The sequence below is a fragment of the Heloderma suspectum genome, chromosome 16 (assembly GCF_057233095.1).
Source record: "Heloderma suspectum isolate Gila_16-S chromosome 16, 16-S_ref, whole genome shotgun sequence".
In the NCBI taxonomy this organism is placed as follows: domain Eukaryota; kingdom Metazoa; phylum Chordata; class Lepidosauria; order Squamata; family Helodermatidae; genus Heloderma; species Heloderma suspectum.
In genome coordinates, this window is record NC_139473.1 from 3,400,672 (window position 1) to 3,422,441 (window position 21,770).

The window sequence follows — 21,770 nt, forward strand, 5'->3', positions numbered from 1 at the left end:
CCGCCCCCCGCGCGGGAAGAAGTGGCCCCGAAGTCGGCGGCGCGGCGCGGGGCGTCCCGGCAGCAGGAGGGGGCGCGTCGGGCCGCCTCGTTCTCAGGGCCAGACTCGGGAGCTGCCGCGGCTGGCGGGGACTCCCCGTGGCGGCCCCCGGGCGCGCCTCGCCGGCCGTGGCCCGTCCCGCGCGCAGGGGCCCCCTCGCCCCGCGGAGGCGCGCGCCTAGCGGCGGCGGCGCGCCCGCGATGGCCGGAGGCGCCCGCGAGGGGTGACGGGCGGCGGCGGGCGGCGCCCCGGCCCATGCCCGCCCGCCCGCGCGCCCCGCCGCGGCGGCGCCGCCGCGCGGCATGGACGCGGCGTACATCGCGGTGGAGCTGGCGCTCGCCCTGCTCTCCATCCTGGGCAACGCGCTGGTGTGCTGGGCGGTGGCCGCCAACAGCGCGCTGAAGACGGCCACCAACTACTTCCTGGTCTCGCTGGCCGTGGCCGACGTGGCCGTGGGGCTGCTGGCCGTGCCCTTCGCCGTCACCATCAGCGTGGGCCTGGAGACGGACTTCCACGGCTGCCTCTTCCTGGCGTGCTTCGTCCTGGTGCTCACGCAGGGCTCCATCTTCAGCCTGCTGGCCGTGGCCGTCGACCGCTACCTGGCCATCAAGGTCCCGCTCAGGTACGCCCGGCGCCCGGCCCGGCCCTGCGCGCCCCTGCGCGCCCCGGCCCGGCCCTGCCCGGCCCTGCGCGCCCCTGCCCGGCCCTGCGCTGCCCTGCGCGCCCCTGCCCGGCCCTGCGCTGCCCTGCCCGGCCCTGCGCTGCCCTGCCCGGCGCGCTCAGCCCTCCGGAGCGCCCGGCTCCGGACCCGCCGCGCCCGGCTCCGGCAGCCCCGCGGGCCGGGGCTGCTCGGCGGCGCGGCCCCGGGAGCCGGAGGGGCGGCCGGGGCGGCCGCCCGCAGCTGCCGCGCGTCGCGGAGGGAGGGCGGCCGCCCCCGAGTGCCCGGCCCGCGGCGCGAGGTCCGGCTCGGGGGCCGCGCCCGGCTTCCGCGCGGCGCAGGCGGCGAGCCCCGGCAGCGGCGAGCCGCGCGGCGCCCGCCCGCCCGCGCCTCGCCTCGCCGCCCCGCCCGCGCGCAGCCGCCTCGCCAGGCCGGCGCCCCTTTCGCCGCGGCCCGCTCGCCCCTCGAACGAGCCGCCTCGCGGGCGCGGCGCGGGCTGGAGCCGGCGGGCGAGGGCGGCCCGGGGAGGCTGCGCGCAGGCGAGCGCGCGCCGGACGGCAGCTCCCGTCGCGCCGGCCGGAGGGTGGGCGGCCGCCTCCGCCTGGCGGGGCGGGGCGGGGCGGCCGGGATCGCGCGCGCTCGTGGGAGGCGCCGCCCGGGGCGGCCGGGGCCAGCCGGGGCAGCGGCGGCGCCTGCCCCGCTCTGGGCGCGAGCTGGCCGGGCGTATCCGGCGGGCGCAGGGCGCTGAGCGAAACGGGCCGCGCGCCCTGACCCGGCAGGGCCGGGAGCCCTCGGCGCGCGAAGGAGGGGACGGGCACGATGGGGCGGTGCGTTGCCTCTGTGCCCCGCCCTTTCCCCTCGCGAGGGAGCCGAGGCGCGTTCCTTGCTCTCTCGGGCAGACCAGCCCCCGGGGGCGTTGAGGGGCGAAGGGGGTGGGGGGAGACTCGTGTACCTCAGTCGCCCCGAGCATCTTCGGTGACTGCGAACGATGCGACGACGACGACGACGACGACAGGCAATGGAGAGAGAGAAAATCCCTTGCTCTCTTGGCCTGACCTGACGAGTTTGGTGTGAAGGTAAAAGGGGGGGAAGACCCACGCACATCCTCCTGAGCATCTTGGATAAATGCATATAATGAATGTAATAGTAATAATAATAGTAATGACTGCTTTCATCCAGTTGAGATAAACTAGTTCCGAGAGAGAGAGAGGGAGGGAGAGTTAGTTTGCACGCATGCACGCGGGTGCACGACTGGCCCAGAGTCGGCCTGGTGAGTGAGGATTTGAACCCAGGTCTTCTTCCCAGTCTTAGCCCAACAGGCTAACCACTTCACTGCACTGTTGGCCCCGCCCCATTCACGCAGCCATGTGGGCTTTTCTTGTCCCGGCTGCATTCCGGGAACCTCTGGGCTTCTTCGACGTCTGTCCCCGGAGTTGAGATTTCCGCATACACCCTGCCCAGCACCAGTTTCTCCCTGTGATATGCAGCTGCGGGAGGTGCTGGTGTCGGGTGGGCCACGAATTCAATCAGGGCTGAGTCGAGGCTGTAGTTCAAGGTGGAGTGCACAGAGGCTCTAGCCCTTGGGGTCCCTCCACAGGCAAAGTGATGCCCAACGGTTCCTTCTATGACTGGGAGTGTGACAGGTATGTTGTCTCTGATGGAGGACAGCTGTGGGAGCAGCTCAAGGTCTTGTGTGTATGTCTTCACGATAGATGTTCTATTTTGGGGTGGGTGGGGGGAGAGACTTGCAGAGACCAGGGCCACCCCTTTCATGGGAGACCTCCCTCTTGCGCGGAAGTGGAGGCCTCCGGGCGAACATCTCCTGGTAGTCACAACTTTACCTCTTCCCTGCTGGCAGGCCAGAGAGGTTTGACGTCAGAAAAAGGCTGTGCATCATTTGGTCTCCTGCGTTCCGTAAATCAATCCCTTGAGAAACAATGAAGGCCTTGCATCAGGAATGCTCATGCTCTCCTTAGTACAAGAAGGACCTCAACAAAATGTTGCAGCATGGAGTGATCCTGTTCAGGATGCCAGCCAGTCAGCTGTGCCCCTTTCAAACTTACTCTATTCCATTCCCCAATTTTTACATCCCCCCGCCCAGAACATTCACACAGTATTCTGGGGCCACTGAGCATACTTAAGTCTCGTTTTGTTGCTTTTGGGGTTTATCTCCCCCTCATATTTTTCCCCGTTAATATTTTTGGGACCTCTGCAAACTTGGCTGCCCTGAACTGGTCACTTGTGCATGAACAGCGCTGTTTTGGCTACATGAGGGTCTTTGCCCAGAGAATGAGGTTGCAATCAGCGTGTGTGTGTGTGTGTGTGTGTGTGTGTGTATATATATATATATATATTTATATTCCTTCCTTGTATCCTCCTTCACATGGCGCGTCATTAATTTATGGGCTTCACTGCCATGGCTTTTGGTGGCCTTTAAGGGGGATCTGGCAAACTCACAAAGGAGGATAAAGTCTGTCGAGGGCTATTTGTTGTCCTGATGCTTGTATGGAACCTCCAAGTTCAGAGGCAGTATACCTTTCAGTATTATTAGGGGAGGAACTACCAGGATGGGAGATATCTTTGCATTTGGCTTGTGGGCGTCCTATTGGGGCATCTGGTTGGGTACTCTGGGAAACCGGATGCGAGACTAGAGCAGCCTTCAGTCTGATCCAGCAGGGCTCTTCCTATGTTTGTATTGACACCCACAGTGTTTTGCAGCAGGGGTGTTGAACCAAAGGCCCGTGGGCCAAATTTGGCCCACTTGGGTTCCCCAAATGACCACGCACGCCCCCTTTCCCCTGACCATCGGTTGTTTGGTGGCATCCCGGCTTCTTTGCTGTTTTCCCCTATTCAAAAAGGCCGAAACGCTTCTCCTAAGTCTTAGTGACTAGTAGCAAGAACTTTAAGCTAAAATATGCTAGTATTTGGGGGATGTTTGGCCCCGCCCACCACTGGAATGCAGCCCCCGAGAGCTTCTCTGGAATGGAATTTGGCTCTTGGGCTGAAGCAGGGTCCACACTCCTATTTGATACTGCGACATACCCAAGGATCCTATATGCAAGGATCAAAATTTTGACCACGGCTTCCCTCCCTTTGCAGGCCCCAGGTCTCCGCAGGTCTTTCCAAGCCAGGTTGCCAACTTCACAGCGCCTCTGCTGGGCTTGATGTATAGTAAATTACCAAAGAAAGCATTTTCCTCTCCTTTCGCCCACCCACCTTTAGGGAGATGTTTGTCATCACCTGCTGATTATCCCCTGTTCTTTTAACAGCAGTCATTGCTTTCCCTGCTTTGGTCAGTGCCCAGAGTGATGGGCCCAAGTTGCAGGGTGTGAACGATAAAATAGTCACAACAGTATTAAAACACACACACCACCAAACCATCAGCCCTGGATGATAAATCTCCAACGAGTGAAAAAGCAGGAGAGCATCTAAAGTAGACCCACGAATGGAAGTGACACATCTCAAGATGCTGAAACGAAGATTTTATTGTTAAAAAGCGCAGCAGGAATTTCTGCAGACGTTTTTATAACCCCTTGAAGAAGGCCTTAGAATACAAATAGGCCAAAACGTGTGGGCCTTTTTTTTTTTGTTAACGAATACAAACTTTGTTCCAGCATCTTGAGACGTGTCTCTTCCATTCATGGGACTGCGCCTCCCGTCATCCCCAGGGGGTTGATGGGAGTTGTAGTCCGATCCATCGGGGGGGGGGCTTGGTTTGGGGAAAGGCTGGCTCCCAGCACCCTGCAGAAATGTGCTTATTTGAAGAGCCAGTAAGTCTCTCTCTTGCATTTCGACTTGTTCTGTGACCATGTTGACGGTGGAGGAGTTCCTGCAGAGGAAAATGTGACGCCTGTAGAAAGAGAGAGCCTGCAGGGGACTTCCCGCTCGTGGCATCTTGTACAAGAGCGTACTTTTTGGGAGAGGAAAGAGGTGCTCGCTCTGCTTGCGCGGTCCACAACAGCAGAGGAGGCTGTAGTCATGGAGGGACGTGAATGGTGGTGGTTTGTTTGTAGAAAGCGTTTTTATCCTGCTCTCTTGCCAAAAAACCAAAAAAGACTCTCGAAGATCCATATGAGACAGTCTCCACCCTCAGACTTAACCATCTAAAAGACACAACACAAAAGGGAAAGCGTTTGGGAGGAAGGACAAAAAACACACACCTGGGCATTAGTAGTTAAGAAGGTGAAGGAGTTCTTATAACCAGAATTCGCATAGAGTTCCAGGGAAGGAGGAATCAGTAGTTGCTGGGAACTACTTTTGTTCTGGGGTATTACATGCAATCTTGCATCCTTATAGTATTTGCTGATCTGGTTCTCCAGTGGAAATGTAAGATACCAGGCGTTGCATAACTTTCCTAGAACACTAGAAAATCTCCCATTTCTAAACAGGCTCGGCTTTTGTTCCTTGGGTTTTGTGGGAGAAATCCTGTGACTACAGAACAGAATGAGAAGTGTTATTTTAATCAATTGATTAATTGAAATACTTATACCCTGCTTTTTAAACAAATTATAAAAGTGAATAAGGCAGGTCCCTGCTTCAGCCTGCTGTTCACAACCATGAGGACTAGAATCTTATTTTATTTCTGGGATCACAACAACAGCCCTGTGAGGTAGGTTAGGCTGAGAGTTTGTGACTGGCCCAGAGTCACCCAGTGAGCTTCCATGGCTGAGTGGGGACTAGAACCCGGACCTCCTGACTCCTGGTCCAACACTCTCGCCACTACAGCGCACTGGCTCTCGCACTGATGCCAAGGACTGTCTCATATGGATCTCTAAGAGCCTGTCCCTCTCCACTTCCAAACGTTGGCATGGATGAGTGAGTGAGTGAGTGAGAGAGAGTGAGCGCAAAATTGAAGTCCGTCCCAGACAAGATGGACGTTCAGTTCTGGCAATTTGGAAAGGAGTCTGTCAGCTTGTTTTGGGCCGGAACCTCAACCCCATTGAAGAGCTGGTGTGCAGCTTAGGGGGTGCACACCGTCCTGCCCGCACCAACGTTTTCTTTTCACACCTAAGAACGCTGCTTTGATGTCGGGAGGCAGGAAAGAGAACACGGCAGTTTGACAGGCGCTGACTGTGCCGGGGTGTGACTTTGTTTGAAACACCAAACAAACAAAAAGAAAAAGGTGACAAGAAAATGCAGGGTTACCTTTGTGCAAAAACGAAACCTGCCGTGCAAAACCAGCCCCAGATGATGCATCAGCAAGTTCATCTTCTCTCCAGATTACAGCAGGTGATTGCGCTGGTTTATTTATTTGGTAAACCCTCAGAGGGCAGACCACCGTTGCTCCTTGGGGGACGGCGGGCGGGGGTTGAAATGCTGAAGGCATTTCTTCCATTTCAAATGGAAAAGAGACACAAACCCCTGCGGTTTGTGTCTCTCTTCCATTTCGGCTGCTCACCTGTGGCTTCATCTGAACTGGGGCGAGATATTCACTGCAGAAGAGTGTGGGACAGATTTTGAGGGTGGTCCAAGACCCTGACGGGGCTGTAAAGTCCGTGCCGATGTATGTTGCATTGCAATGGCTCGGATATGAAGATGAGTTAACATGAAGAAGGAAACATTTTCACCCCCTTTTCTCCCCTCTGCAGCCCCGTTCCCTGGAGGGTAGCGGGGTTCCTAAGCAATGCAGGGTCAGGTGGCGGAAGAAGGGCGAACTTGGTGAACTTCCTTAAGTTATCTTCGCTTCAGATCCATGCCAATATTATATTGTTAGGTTGGATGTGTTGTTACTACAAATTGCAATGAACGTCCTGGAAAGCTGGTATGTTCATATTTGAACTCTTGTATAAACGAAAAGTGGAGTTCAGTGTCCGCGGTAGCGCAGCAAGGAAACCTGCTTGGACCCTGGACTTAACGGTTTTATGGTGCCCACCCTTTTAAACAGCCACGTGGATTGGTTCAGTTGTGAAGCACAACCAACGTTCCTTTTCTCCCCCTGTCAGTGCCAAACAACTTGTTTGGCAACCCTGATTTTAAAAACAAACTCTGAGCATATGCAGTTTTTAAACTCGGAGCATGTGCAGTTTTTAAACTCGGAGCATGTGCTGTTTTGCATTTTCAACTTCAATTACATGAGCTTCCACCACGCATTAAAAACCTGGTTGTTCAGGCAGGCTTTTGGGGTGGGTTAGGGTATTTTTAGAAATATGATGTTTTAATGTAAAATGTTATTGTTTTAAAACTGTTTGTATTGACGTACATCGCCCAGAGGGCCAGGTGACGGGCCAGAGGGGCGATTAATAAATTTAATGAATAAAATTTAATAAATAGCTCAGTCACGACTATGAGAAAAAAATAGCGTTTACATCCATTGCTCTGATGCTAAACACGCTAAACTTGGCAATAAACACCGTTTTGTTGTCGGAAAGGATGAGATATTTTTAAAGTTAATACTACTACTACTAATAAATGATAATAATAATCTTACAAGATAAGATAAAAGAATAGAAGTCCATGTTACTTTTTTTTTTTTAAAGAAACAGAATTCCACTAAAACTGTGGCTGCACAATAAGAGATAAAAAGATAAAAGACATGAAACACTATATTAAAAATTGTTGTTTTTAAAAACAGAGTACCAATAAAAACCGTGGCTGGTCAGTCAAGGAGAGCTTCGGCTATTGAGCGGTATAGAAATAAATAAATAAACAAACAAGCAAATAAATAAATAAAGGAAAGCTTCCTGAAATAAAGATGTTTTCAGGAGACGCTAGAAATAGCACAAGTTTTAGCGCCTGCCTGGCCTCCAGAGGCAAGGAGTTCATAGAAAGGGGCCACCACACCGAAGGCTCTTCTCCAGTGGATTCCAGTTGGGCTATAGGTCCATGTGGGACCACCAGGAGTAAGCCCTCCAATGACCTCAGTGACCAGGCAGGTTGGTAAGGGAAAAGGCATCCCTAAATATGAAGAAAGGCAGCTACAGCAACATTGCCAACATGCCCATGCTGTCCTGGGTGCTGACACTTTTTGCTGCTGCCCCCATCACCTGAGGGTCCCCAGACTTCCATCCCAAGGCTCAGCCCTAGCTGCGCCGCTGAGCACCCAGCAAGCCACAATCCAGGGCCAGCAGGCTGCATTTGATTTGATGGCCTGGTTTGCATGTAACGGCAACCCGGAGTATGGGTTGTCGTTGAATCGTTGGTTGTCGTTACATGCTCACCCTGCACTATGATATAACTATGGGTTGATAACCAGGGAGAGAGCCCATGCTTTTTTGTTGGGTTGTGAACCCTGGGTTGTTTGTGGTTAACAAACCAGAGTTAAACCATAGCTACAGGGTTTGCGTGTAATGACAACTGACAATTCAATGACAACTCATACTCAACTTGTACTCTGGGTTGTTGTTACATGGTAACCTTGCACTATGGTTTAACTATGGGTTGCTAACCATGAACAAGCCAGAGTTCACAACCCAACAACAAACCATGGGTTCTCTTCTCGGGTTGTTCATGGTTAACAACCCATACTTAAACCATAGCTCAGGGTTTGCACGTAATGACAACCCACGGTTCAACGCCAACCCACACTCAACCTGTACTTTGGGTTGTTATGTGCAAACCAAGTCTGTGTGTCACCCGTTGCGCAGGGCTGCTCTAAGAGCATTTTTGGCCCCTCTTCCTACTCTTTTGCCACTGTGATACTGGTGTACCTGGAGCAATCTTACGCAAGTGGAAACGTGGGGGCAGGAACGTGTTGTGTTGCTGGGGGACCTGGGCGGGAGGGTGCTGTTGCAATCGTGTCCTGCTTGTGGGTTTCCCATGGGCATCTGGTTGGCCACCGTGTGAACAGAATGCTGGACTAGATGGAGCCTTGGTCTGATCCAGCAGGGCTCCTTTTAGGTTCTTATGAGTGTGAGAAATATATTTATTTCCATTGTAGCATTTCCAGTCCTAAAAACTGATTGGTTCACAAAAAGGAATGTGTCACCAGGCTTTCCCCAACCTGGTGCCCTCTAGATGTGATGGATTGCAGTTTGTGACATCCCCATGCTGGCTGGGAAATAAAGGGGATTGCAGTCCAACACATCTGGACAGCACTAGATTGGGGAAAGCTGGTGTAACCGAAGGAACGGATACAGTATTAAGTCCGACTGGTCAGCTTCCAAGTTGTAACTGACTTTGTTGTCCGGAGGACTACCCCTGGGAAATATCAGTACATCTCGCACTCACAGATCTTAAGGCATGCTAAAATTAGGAAGGTACGTTTTCTGTGCCTTCTGCTTTCCCCCTCCTAAAATCTAAATGATGTACGGAAAGTGCATGCTGTGAAACTTGGCCTATCTTAAAAAATACTTTGCATTCCAGTCTTTGGCTATCCAGATGTGTCGTAGCATGACTCCCATCATTCCCAGCCAGCATGGGGATTGTAGGAACTGCAATCTGACAAATCTGGAGGGGGCAGGTGGGGGGTGGCTGCTTTGCAAGTATTCCAGATTTAAAATTATTTCCTGTTCAAGCTTTGCATGTGCTTGTAATATTTCAGCCATGTCAACGGCTGCATCTTGGGCACACTTACTCGGAAGACAGCCTCACTGTGTTCAGTGGGGCTTGGTCCCTTCTAAGTGTGTTTAGGATTGTGCCTGAAGCGTGCAGTATTGACATGTGTTTTCCTAATCAAATATTCTGGATGTTTTGGGCCATTGGGAGAAAAAAAACCTTTAAAGATATTTCTACACTAAGTGCAATTTAACACTGCATTTTTGGGAGTAGCTTTGTTAACAAAATGTAATTTTTGTTGTAAGTTTTGTTAACAAAATATAAGTTTTGATAGCTAAGCATAAGGTTTGATATATATATACGCGCCAAACAAACATGCTAAATTGGATCCCAGTCGATTTAGGGCTGCTGTCCCTAACTTGCGGCCCTCCAGACATGTTGCATGGCGACCCACATCATTCTCAGCCAGTCCAGCACTTCGAGGGCAGGGGGGCAGGTTGGGGAAATCTGATTTAGGAAGGTGGGGGCGGAACCCACATTGCACAGCCAGGTCTCTGGCCGCCCCTCCAGTCTGTGCGGTCTCCAAACTCCAGACGACTCAAGAAAGTCGTCTTTCCCTCGGGAGGCAGTGGGCTCTCCCACGCTGGAGGCGTTCAAGATGAAGCTGGACAGCCACCTCTCAGGGATGCTCTGACTTGGACTCCTGCATTGGGCAGGGGGCTGGACTCGAGGGTCTTATGGGCCCCCTCCAACCCTGTTCCATGATTCTATGACTCTAAGTGAGCCAAGCCACATGCCGCTTAAGACCCCGTTCCAGAGCAGTGCCTGGAATGCCATTGAGAGCCCTTCTGGCTGCAAGCCCGGGGGGGGGGGGTTCAAAAGGGCTGGATGGAGGGACTGCCCACGGCGCAGTGCGTAGAGCGGCTGCTTTGCATATACGGAAGCACTTCGGGGGCGGGGGGGGGAAGGTTGCAGGTCCAATTCCCGGCATGTCCAGCTAAAAATGCATCCGGTGATAGATGATGGGAAAAAAACCTTCTTTCCCCTAGACCATGGGGAAAGAACACCACCAGTCGGAGTAAGCCAGGGGTGGGAAACCACTCGTAACCATTGGCTGTGCTGACTCATGGGAATTGTAATCTCACAACATCTGGCAGACCACAGGTTCCCCATCCCTGGGGTAAACAATACTTGGCTAGATGGACAAATAACTGGCCCTGGTAATATGCTTGGGGGGGGGGTGGTCATGGCTCAGTGGTAGGGTTAAAGTGCAAAGTGGTGGGCTTTGCACACAGAAGGCCCCTGGCACCTCCAGTCAGGTATAGGTCACATACGGGCAACCTGCGGCCCTCAGAGGCCACCCACATGGCCCACTGCAGGCGCCCAGTCTGCCTGATACCTCCCCAAATTCCCTTTCCTCTCCTGTGGCACAATTGTGCTGGGAAAGAGGGCTCCCAGAGAGGTGGGGGTGCACATCCCTCCCTGCAGCCCTCAGGGGCGGGGGCCACCTCAAAGGTTGCCCACCCCTGTAGCAGAAGATGGGAATACCCCTGGACAAATGCCACCAGTCAAACCAAATAATTTTGGGCTAGATGCGCCTTCCCCAATCTCGCGGCCTCCAGATCGTGTAAGACTACACCTCCCATTTTCCCTGACTGTTGGCTGCCCTGACTTGTAGTCCACGGATGGCGCCAGCTTGGGGAAGCTACACTAGAAAGACCTCTCACAGTTTGACTCCATGTAGGGGCTGCTTCCAAAGCACCTTTTGTGGGAGTCGTGTTTGGGAATGACTCATCTTTGCATCAGCAGGGGCCTTCTTGAATCCAGCCGTCTTTTGGCTCCGGGTAGTTTTCTTTGGGGGGCGTGTTTGTGGCATGCAGAGCACAAGGAAAGGAAGTATTTTGGTTTTTTTTTTCTTCGTAGCTGCCATTTTTATCAAGCAAATTGGTCATGAGATCCCCCGAGTGTGGGCTGACACTGGCTTCCCACGCTGCAACTTCAGAGAACTTGCACTTGGTTAGTGTTTCCTACCATTACAAGATGAGAAATGACCTCAGCTGCCCCCCCATTTGCTGCTAATTAATAGTTAATTGGATGATAATGACTAATAAGAGAGCTTCGGCTATTGGGCGGTATAGAAATGTAATAAAAAATAAATAAAATAAATAGTAATAACAATTAATAATAATAGCGGTAACTATAGCATCTAGCCATGTGTCCACAGAGTTTCCTACAACAATGAATCACAGAATTTCCTGCAGTTATGAAATGAAAGGCAAAACATACTTCTCCAATGCCGCTATTTCTAAACCGTGACAACGATGACAATAATACGAGACAATAATCACGTTGAATACAGCAAGCTTGAACCTCTCTCAGCCAGTGGGCCAAACTCCCTTTTCGAGAAGCTCTCAGGAGCCGCATTACAGTGGTAGGCGGGGCAAAAACGGCGGGGGCTTAAATAATGTCAGCATATTTTAGGTTAAATAAAAGGAAGTGAGGAAGGTGGCTACCAGGAAGAGGGCCTTTTCTGCTGTGGCCCCCCGGCTGTGGAATGAGCTCCCTAGAGAGGTTTGCCTGGCGCCTACATTGTACTCCTTCCAGCTCCAGGTGAAGACCTTTTTATTCTCCCAGTATTTCAGCATTTTAGCTTCCTAGTCTTTTAGCTTTGGTGTTTTAAATCTGTATTTTAAATCTCTGCATTGCTGCTGGGTTTTATTCTGGTGGTTATATTGTGGTTTTAAGCGTTCATATTTTATATTGTTTTATGCTGCACTTTGTGGTTTTAATTTTTGTGAACCACCCAGAGAGCTTCAGCTACTGGGGGCTATAGAAATGAAATGCTCTTCATTTAAAGCTCTTCCTGCCAGCCTTGGGAGAGGCATTTCAGTCTTTCAGAATGGGGAAAAAACTGTGCAAAAGTCGGGACACCACCAAATGACTGGCGGTCGGGGGGACGGGGGTGCGGCCATCTGGGGAACCCAGGAGCACCAGGCATAGAGTGGAAATTTTTCCGGCACTTAACTTTCCCGCGGCAAATGTCCCTTTTCGTGAGTCGGTTAGTAACAACGATTGGATACCAGTTGCAAATACAATAGTAGGCCAACGCGGCAGTTTCCAAGTTGCAATTAATGTTTTTCGGGTGATTATCCCTAGCAAGTATGTGAGAGAATACAGATTTGTCCTCAAAATGCATATATGTCTCAGAGTGAAAGGGAGCTAATAAATAGTGACAGCAAAACTGAAGGCGCCCGAACAACCTCGGTGGTAGAGATCTGAACTCTGTTGAAAGAGATGAGCGGTTCTCAGCATATCATGGGTTGCTAAAATGTATTAGTACGTCCACCGTTTAAGAAAACACAACAAATTAAACACACAAATGTGTGTGTTTTCTTAAACACAGTTTTAAGTACATTTATGTGTTTTCTTAAGCTTAAACAATGTAAGGGATGCGCATGCGATTCTGTTTACATTTTTACAAGTATTCCAATAAAAATGTCGACTTCAATCACATGAAGTGTGCTTTAATTTTCCCACTTAAATATTTGAGGTCAAATACTTGTGTATTGGGACAAAAAAGTAACGGGGTTTTCCCCTTCATTTTGTTGTTTACGCAATACAAGTAAAATAAACAAGCCAAATTGGATCATTCTCCTGGGCATCAGGAAATTTTCCAATGCAAACTGAAAATTACCTTATGCAAATTACCATAATTACGCTAATATGCATAGGGGGGAAATCCAATTCTAAATTTTCTGGAAAACCCATATCACTACTCAAAAGCCATAAGCCATCAATTTCCCAAATTGATTAATGAGTTGTAACACTTGCTCAATTTTTGGAAAATAAATATCACCTCCTGAATTTATACCAGAGGTGCTCAAAATTAAAAATAAAAAGGTGTGCTTTTTTCCCCCATGCGTTGCCCACGGTTTTCAAACCATGAGATCTAGAAACCCACTTTTAAAAATTAAAAATAAGACTGCTTGGAAGGCTTTGCCTTAGCTTTTTGACCTGGTGCTTTGGATTTGGTTTTTATCTGCTGTTGTTTTAAACTGTTAGTTTGCTGGGTTTCTCTTTTAATGATGATTCCTTGTTTCTGTTTTAAGGTTCTAAGGCTGCAATCCTATGCATGTTTAGACAGAAAAAGGTCCCACAATCCTGTGCATGGCTAGCTGGGGCATACTGGGAGTAGTATGACTTTTTTCTGCCTAAACATGCATAAACGGTGGCCTGTCCTGTGCAACACTTAACCTTTCATTTTGAACCTTTAATGGTGAAAGTAGCTTTGTGCATCCGCAGATGGAAAAAAAGGGGGTAAAAATAAGAAGACAAACCGGGATTCTGGATTCTGCAGCACATTCTGCAACTGCGCAAAATACTCGCAGCCTTCTGTAAATGGAAACATTTGAAATGCCGTCTTTGCCGCCCCGGGAGAACATATGCCCTGAAGGTGCAGCTGAGAGTGAGCCGCAGAACTCATTCAACGAGATACTTCGGTTGAGGAGGTGGCGATTCTAGGCACAGTGGGGTAAGGTGAGGTTCCAAGAGGGACTGAGTCCAAGGTTTTGAAAATGGGTCATTCTGGTGAATTTTTGGGATAGCCGTCGGCCTCAAGATGACAAGAGCACAGACAAGGCTTTACTCATGGGGTGTTGAATCTCCTTCACCCCGGGAGCAGCTCTCAGGGTGGGTGGGGCAGAGGCAAAATGAGGCAGGGGCCAAAGAAGAAGGGGATGGATCCAAAATGCCAAGAAAAACCTGCATATTTGAGCTTAAAGCTGTTACTGCTCATAATTAAGCCTTAGGAGAGGCATTGCAACATTTTAGAATGGGGGAAAAGCCGGAGAACCAGCAAAGAATTTGTGGTTGGGGAAAGAGGGTGTGGCCACCTCTTGAAACCCAGAGGGCTGGACTTGGAAACCAGGTGGGCTAGATGTCGCACCTTTGCTCTCCTCCTCGGTCTCTCCTTCTCTGATATGGGGATATCAACACTGGCCTGCCTTACAGGGCAAAGCTCGTTTGAAGGTGGCTCCTGGTGGTTCTGCATGGACCGATGGCCTGACTGGAGTCCACCCAGAGGAGAGCCTTCACCGTGGTGGCCCCCTTTATACGGAACTCCCTGCCTCTGGAGGTCAGGCAGGTGCCAACACTGTGTTGTTTCTGGTGCCTCCTGAAAACATCTTTATTCCAGGAAGCCTCCCTTGACTGACCAGCTATGGTTTTTATTGATACTCGTTTTTTTAAAACAACAATTTTTAAGACAGTGTTTTATTTCTTTTATTTTTTTATCTCTTTATCTTTTATTGTGCACCGCTACGGAATGTGTTTAGATGTGGAGCAGTATATAAATAATAATAATAATAATAATTACTGGGATAATGTATATGTAAACAACAGTGGAAGTGTGTGTGAACAATTACTGAGATAAAGTATATGTTTTGAGCCCTCTGAAAAATGTGTGGCTTCACAAAGCATGGGCTAACTAAACTGACGGTTGGCTTCCATGGAGCTATTTGCCGGTGAGACACAAATGCTCCTGTTCATCTCTCTGTCATGTAGTTTCTTGCAGGGCCTCTTCAACAGGCAAAGATTTCTAAGCCAATTCTGTCTCAGCCTCAGTTGTCTGTCTGTGAAATGGGCACCGCCCTGTCACAACACCCCCACTGGCTTATAAATTTATTTATTGGTTTCATTTATTGATTTCATTTTCATACTGCCCAATAGGTCTCTGGGCTGTTTGCTGCCATTAAAACCGTAAAATGCAACACAACAGAAGGCTTGTTGTGAAAGCTTGTCAAGCAACGAACAGACACCCAACTTCGCGCATTAATTATTCACTGGCACACAGGCAGGTGAACAAGCTTCCTGAGACACGTTTGTGTGTTAATGGCCAGATCAATAATTGATCGATTAATTGATGCACAGGCGCATGAGACAAAAGAGCGCAAAAGGCCTCTTTCAGGGGCATTAATATTTGAGTGTTTTTTAAGTGCTTGGGGAAAAGTCTGGTCTTTGGGGAGGAGACTACACATTGGTTCTGTCCAGTTCTGGTTGTACTGGATGTAGAAAACGGAGGAAGAGAGAGGAGGGGGAACAAAAGCAGGCTGGGACTTCTCTAGCCCGGCCTCCAATCCTCAATTACTATGGCTAAGGTAATCCCGGGACTGAGCTGCCTTTGCAGCTGGGTCCACAGGTGTCCATCCCTTGTTGCTTTCTGGGCTCAGCAGAACTGCGTGCCATGGCCTATCGGTTGGTTCATCTCACTGAACCCATCCTAGGTCCCATGAGCCACAAATCTTCAGAAACAAGAGCCTAGAGTTACCCTCCAGGAGCTCTGATTTGGACAACCATCATGCAGGGAGCGAGGTGAGTGGTCTGTGACCTTCCAGAGATGAATACCACATCCCCTTTGAGGGGCTTTTCAGGTACTTGGATACTTTTGTCATCATATCGTGTATTAATGGCAGGTCTCTGCCCACAAGCAGCTTACAGGCTCCTGCAGAATTTTAAACTCCTCCTTGAATCTGGAGGTTGCTGCTCTCTCTCCACCGATCCAGTCGTGCCGAGACTAAACCCCAGAAAGTTGTGAATGCATATCTTTAATGTCCGCATTTAAGTGAGTGTCCTCCTATCCTAAATTCTCACCGGGAGACTTCAACTATGTGGCTGACCTTTCATCTTCAGTTGCTCGTCCGCTTGCGAGTTTCCGAGCCGGGACCATTTCTCCGGGTCCACACATGCACAATCTTAGCTCAGCTTCATGAGCTGGCGGGTCAGGCTCAGCAAGGCTGGCCTTTAAGTTGCAAAGATGCTTAGGTCATGCAAAGCTTGCCGGGGTGCCTGGGGCACCTCACGTTCTGCAAGGCTTCCTACCGGGCAAGACGTGAGCATTGCTTGATCGGAGCAAAGCGCGTCGTGCCGGCTGCCCAGGTTCTTTGCAAGCAAGGAAGGGCGTGTCTTTGTTTCGAGTGCTGGCAGAGGCGAGAGCAGTCTTTTCAATATATTTTTTTAATCTTTCCCTTTTGTCACTCTGTTTCAAGCATGAAATTCTAACTAAGCGGTGAAGTTTCGTTTCCATGGGAGTCCTGGGGCAGAGAAGAAGAACGCTGCGGCCCATTCACATCCTTGAATAAAAAACCAAATAGAGGATATGAAGTAGAAATGCAAATAAATAGAAGAATGGGCTCTCCTCTGTGTGTGTGTGTGTGTGTGTGTGTGTGTGTGTGGGCACCTTCCCCTGCGTGTGATGGGGCGGAAGAGCCAACACTGCCTATTTCTCTTCTGATACATTCTCCCTCCCCCCGCCCCCTAAATAATGATGTAATTCAAGAGCTGCTGTTTCCTGGCTTCTGCCAGTGCAACTCTGCTGCCCATTTAAACCATTTTCTACCCGTTTCGATCACCACTGGGTTTTCTTATGGGTGGGGCCTGCAGACTAGTGATTGTGGAACTCTGGAAGTTATGTAATGTGAAAGGACGTAGGGATCCCCTTCTATGACTTCTCAGCAGCCCCTGCAAAACCAAAAAGTTCCTAATCTGGGTGTGCATGTCAGAACTTGGGGACACCATAGCAGTGAAACCACTTTGCATCTTTTCCAATACGGACTCTTTTGCTTGTCTTTTGGTATTGTTTTCTGCCATCAGCGCATGGCCGACCAGAGAGAAGAATTTTTGTCCTGGGACTGCTGCTTGACCAACTGCAATGAACTGAGATGTACGAGAGTTCGTGCAGTGGAGTGGTCAGAGCAGCCTGTCTCAACCTGGTTTCTTCATACCTTTCGGATGACCATTGGCTGTGCTGGCTGGGCGTGATGGAAGCTGCACTCCAACACACCCAGAGGGCACAGGCCTAGAATGTCCAGACTAGCACCGCGGAGACCGGGGTTCAAATCTAGCCATGAGGCTCCCAGAGTCACTGTCTCTTGGCCTACCCCACCTCGCAGGGTTGTTGTGCGGCTCAAACAGGGCAGGGGACAGGGAGAATCTTGCATTCCACCTTTTGTTCCTTGGAACAAAATCAGGACATGCACATCACAAATAATGATGAAGATAATAGTAATAATAATTATTATGGACTTCTTGGTAACCGAGGAATTTTGGGAGGGGAACGTCGCTTCGGTTCTCCTTAATGGGCCCCTCCTCAGCCCCAGTCACGCGTCCGCCCCTGCTGCTCCTCACATCCCCCCATTGTTCTCTCAAAACGTGCCGTGCCGTTTCTGCTCTCCTCTTTCCCACGCTGGGGAGAGCAGAGGCCGAGTGCGTGCGTGCGTGTGTGTGTGTGTCTGCAGGGAAGAGTTGACTTTGAACTTGACTTAGGTTGACGGTGCCTTTTTCTCCTGCAGTGGCTGCTGGGAAATAGGATGGGCCATGTCAACGAGCGGCTGTGGTTGGGACAACTCCCAGTGTGCAGGACGGGGGGCAATAATGGACACATGGTTGCCTTGGGAGGAGCGCCAGACCAGTGTCTGTGTGTGTCTGTGTGGGGGATATACCAGAGTGAGTGAACAAACCCTATCGTTCCCTGCATCTTGGCTGTCCTCTGTCGGAAACAGGGCACTGGGCGACATAAGCTTTTCCTCCAACCTGCTAGGGCTTGCTTTATATTCTATATTCTTAAGAAGAGGGGAGGATGCTGAGCCGTTCATCTGATGTTCTCCGGCACTGTGTCTGTGGGTCAGCAGAGGGCAGGGGTGGGACTCCTCAAGTGACCAGCAAAACCTCCTCCTCCAGGAAGGAACCAGCCATGCAGCAGGATTTCAGTACATCAGGAAATGCTTGTTCCTTGGATGGGGATCTGCTTGTCCCACAAATACTGTCCAGGACAGCCAGGTGAACAAATGGGACGGAAGTTGGACACTGGGCTAGTCTCTGGGTGTCATGTGGGGGTTGGGTGGCCGAATCTTGACCGCTCCATGCCCCAGCCACTTCTTCATTTATATGAAGAGTGGTGTTGGGGGCAGCACACTCGAGTGCTTTGCACAAAAAGCAATGTACGACCTTCCCCACTTTCCAGATGTGTTAGGATACAACTCCCATCTTCCCCAGCTGCCACGGAGTGCTTCTCCCATAGGTTTCTGCCCAGTTGCCAAGATCGTCTCCTGAGGCTCTTCTCTTGGTGACAACACCCACAAGGGTGTGACAGGTGGCTACCAGAGTCTTCTCTGTAGCAGCCCTGCTATCTGTAGAATCCAGCCTGGCGTCTTCCCTGTATACATTTAGACACCAGGTTAAGATCTTCCTCTTCCAGCAGGCATTTAACTTTTAATCGGTTGCTTTACTCATTTTTGTTGCTGGGTTCTCAATGATTTACTTAAAAAAAAAAAGTTTAATCCTGTAGGATTTTGAGACTTGTCTTGTTGAATTATTTTATTTATGGCTATTTTGTTGTTTGGCTTTATGATTGTAAACTGCCCCGAGGGCATTTGTCAGTTAGGATGTATGGAGATCAAATCATCATAATCCAGCATTTAGAGGGTGGCAAAGACTGACATAGGAGGATACCTCGTAAGGGTGTCGTTTGGAGGCAGCCCAGCGTTTACCGTGGGGCAGGACCCCCTCCCCACGTCCTTATTCCCAAGTGTGGCATGGAGGGGATCCCGTCTTTAACGGTGCTTTGAGCCGGAGAGCCTGGCAGCGCATTGTAAAGGAGATTCTCCTGGTCATGGAGGCAAACAAAATGTGGCAGTCCAAATCTGATTTCTGGGGCATCTAGAGATGTCAGCAGTTCAAGCGGCTTCGTACAGCTCTGTGCGAGGAAGGGACAAAGGATAAGGAACTGGGAAGCAGCCAGGAGCCAAGTAGGGGACTGTGACATTATGCCAGTAAGGTCACTGCAAAGGTTAGGATGTGCGGATGCTTGTCCACTTTTCTGCACCCAAATTCATTCTGGACTCTTTGTTTCCAGGCTTCGTAGCCATAGCGGCCTTTGCCCTTTTCCTTGTGTGTTGGCTGCTGGGCATGCAAATAGGTCTGAGGAGAAGCATCCCGGCTGCTGTGGTGACAAAGATTCCAATGACTTTTGCAAAGAAGGAACGAGAGGGAAGAGCATGGGAGAAAGTAAACAAAGGCACATTTAGGACAGGATAATATTCTCTCTGTACTGTTGCAAGCTCCATACTCTGTTACAGGGGTGCTGTAGAACTTCTTTCATCCCAGGGGCCAGTTTCAATTTCGGGGAAGCGCTCGGGGGCCACATTCCGGTGGTGGGCAGGGCCAAGGGCAAAAGAGGGCGAGGCCAAAATGCCCAAACTGCCAGCATATTTTAGCTCGACGCTCTCACTGCCACCAACGGAGCCCCAGAGTGCTGGATTGGGACCCCAGGCAGGTCCACTTTGACCCGTGGGCCTGGTGTTCTGCACCTTCCCCTCCCCTTAACCTTTGTGGCGCTAACTTGTCCAGCCCACGCGGTGAGAGTTCAGGAGGGACCCTCGGGAAGATGACAAGGGCCGATCTTGGTCTGCAGTCCACGCACCTGGATGGCGCTGTTAATCCCGGGTCCGTTCTGTTTGCAGATACAAGAGCCTCGTGACGGGGAAGCGGGCCCAGGGCCTCATCGCCGTGCTCTGGATCCTCTCTTTCGGCATCGGCCTGACGCCGATGATGGGCTGGAACGCCAGGGACACCGCGAAAGTGGCCCCCGGGAACTGGACGAACCAGACGGGGGCGCCCAGGTGCCGGGTCGAGTGCCTCTTTGAGAACGTGGTCACCATGAGCTACATGGTCTACTTCAACTTCTTCGGCTGCGTCCTGCTGCCCCTGCTCATCATGCTGGTCATCTACATCAAGATATTCGTGGTGGCGTGCAAGCAGCTACGGCAGATGGAACTCCTGGGGAACGCCCGCACCACGCTGCAGAAGGAGGTCAGTGCCGCGAAGTCGCTGGCCATCATCGTGGGCCTCTTCGCCCTGTGCTGGCTGCCGCTGCACATTGTGAATTGCCTCACCCTCTTCCAGCACGAAGTGTCCCGGAACAAACCCGCCTGGGTCATGAACCTGACCATTATCCTCTCCCACGCCAACTCGGCCATCAACCCCATCATTTACGCCTACCGGATCCAGGACTTCCGGTGCACCTTCCGCAAGATCCTCTCGCGGTACATCCTCTGCAGGGCCGACGACCTGCCCAAGTGCCCCAAGGAGGGCGGGAGCAGCCGCCACCTGGCCGTCAGCAACATCAGCACTTCCCCAACCTGCCTTTGAGGGCCGCTGCCCCCCGCCCCGAGCCGGCTGGGCTGCGGCCCTCGGCTCCCCCGGAGGAGGCTGCGACGCCGACCACCATGCAGCCTCGCACTGCTGCTGTTCAAACACACACACTGCATCTCCCTCCCTCGAGCAGGGGCTTCGGCCGAAGGGGACCCTCCTGACTCTAAAAATGCTACAGTTCTATGAAATGCCATGATATATATATCTACAATATATTTTGTGTTTTGGATTTGTCTTTTTTTAAATATTGGGCCTCACAGAGGAACCCTTTGGTTAATGTCCATGCTGTCTGAGCCCTTTACAGATCAAATTTGGGGAGGAAAAATATTTCTTTTCCTCCAGATTTTCATTTTTTAAAGACACATTGCATTCTTGCCTCTGTAACCAGGGCAGGTTTCCAATTGCGCTGCTGTCTCTCTCTTGGTTTTTTGTTCGTTTGTTTGTGTGTGGGGGGATATCTTTAGTGTTTATTTTTCACTGCTCAGAAAAGAACTTATGGAGGTAAAGAGGAGCAAAGGAGTCTGGGTTTTTTTTTTTACCTATGTGAGAACTGGTTGTTTTGTATAAAGATAATGTTTCTCTCCCCCACACCCCTTTTTTAATTTAAATTTGTCATCAGTTGTTTGATGCTGCTGGTGTTCGCAAATGGGAAATCGTTTGAGCTCAGCCAGTTAAAGTCTAAATCATGTTTTTAAAAAACTACAACACAGAGAACAAAACACTGGTAGGAAAGGAGCAGAATAAAGGGGAATTTGCAGCCTTTAACTGAACAATTGGGTTTAATTAGGAATGGAGAGGCCTGGTTAAAGCCACTTCTTTCCTTTTTTTTTTTTTTTAATAAAAGGGAGTTGCTGTGGGCAACCTCTGTGTTGCGGTGGACGTGTTTTGTTTTAATTCTTGCCAACATTTAAACCTTAGTAAGGTTTGAGATCTGTCTGATACCAAGAACAAGAACTGTGCAGATGTCTCTTTATGATCGGGGCCGTATGTAGGCAAATACATAAATCAATCACATCTCTGGCCAGGCAGTCTGAAGTCTGCACCCAAGAAAAGCTGGTGTCTGTACCCTGTCACATTACTCTGCCTTTTCCCTTTGCGTCATTTTTTTAAAATTTTGATCAAGGGGCTACTATGCTAAAGTTTCCCCCTCCCACCCCACCCTTCTTATTCTGATACCTCTCTGGCTTCTGAGCTCCTCCCACCAATAAGGACTAGAAACCTTTTTTTGTTTGGGAAAAGAAAGCTGAGATTTGGAGGAAGCTGGACTCTGAGCCCCCTCCCCTTTCCTTCCTGTGGTCCCACAGAATCCCAGCACACCACGGCTTTTATAAGTCCTGCCACTGGTACAGATTTGGGACACACAGAACTGGAGCTGTGTTTGGCTATTCCCATGGGGCGTTCCTACCCGCCCGTTTCAATCCAGAGTGCACACAGG

At 50.7% G+C, this 21,770-nt stretch overlaps 1 protein-coding gene across 3 annotated transcripts; it reads left to right on the forward strand.

Moving 5' to 3' along the window:
- Positions 1–31: 31 nt before the first annotated feature.
- ADORA2B (adenosine A2b receptor) lies at positions 32–21,307 on the forward strand. Of its 3 annotated transcripts, XR_014786108.1 has the most exons (3): positions 32–1,773; positions 13,433–13,666; positions 19,645–21,307. XR_014786108.1 is itself a non-coding variant. In XM_084822538.1 (2 exons), exons 1-2 carry the CDS (start codon positions 342–344, stop codon positions 20,330–20,332), a joined length of 1,008 nt encoding a protein of 335 aa, XP_084678664.1. In that variant the 5' UTR covers positions 32–341; the 3' UTR covers positions 20,333–21,307. The 3 variants fall into 3 exon arrangements, 1 of the variants encoding a protein (XP_084678664.1); XR_014786109.1 differs by lacking the exon at positions 13,433–13,666; XM_084822538.1 differs by lacking the exon at positions 13,433–13,666 and having other exon boundaries at positions 32–661.
- Positions 21,308–21,770: the final 463 nt, after the last annotated feature.

Excerpts from the sequence above, each read along its gene's own strand:
- ADORA2B (XM_084822538.1), top strand. The coding sequence starts at position 342 with ATGGACGCGGCGTACATCGCGGTGGAGCTGGCGCTCGCCCTGCTCTCC. Across the intron at positions 662-19,644 it reads GCCATCAAGGTCCCGCTCAG|ATACAAGAGCCTCGTGACGG; the intron begins GTACGCCCGGCG and ends TTCTGTTTGCAG.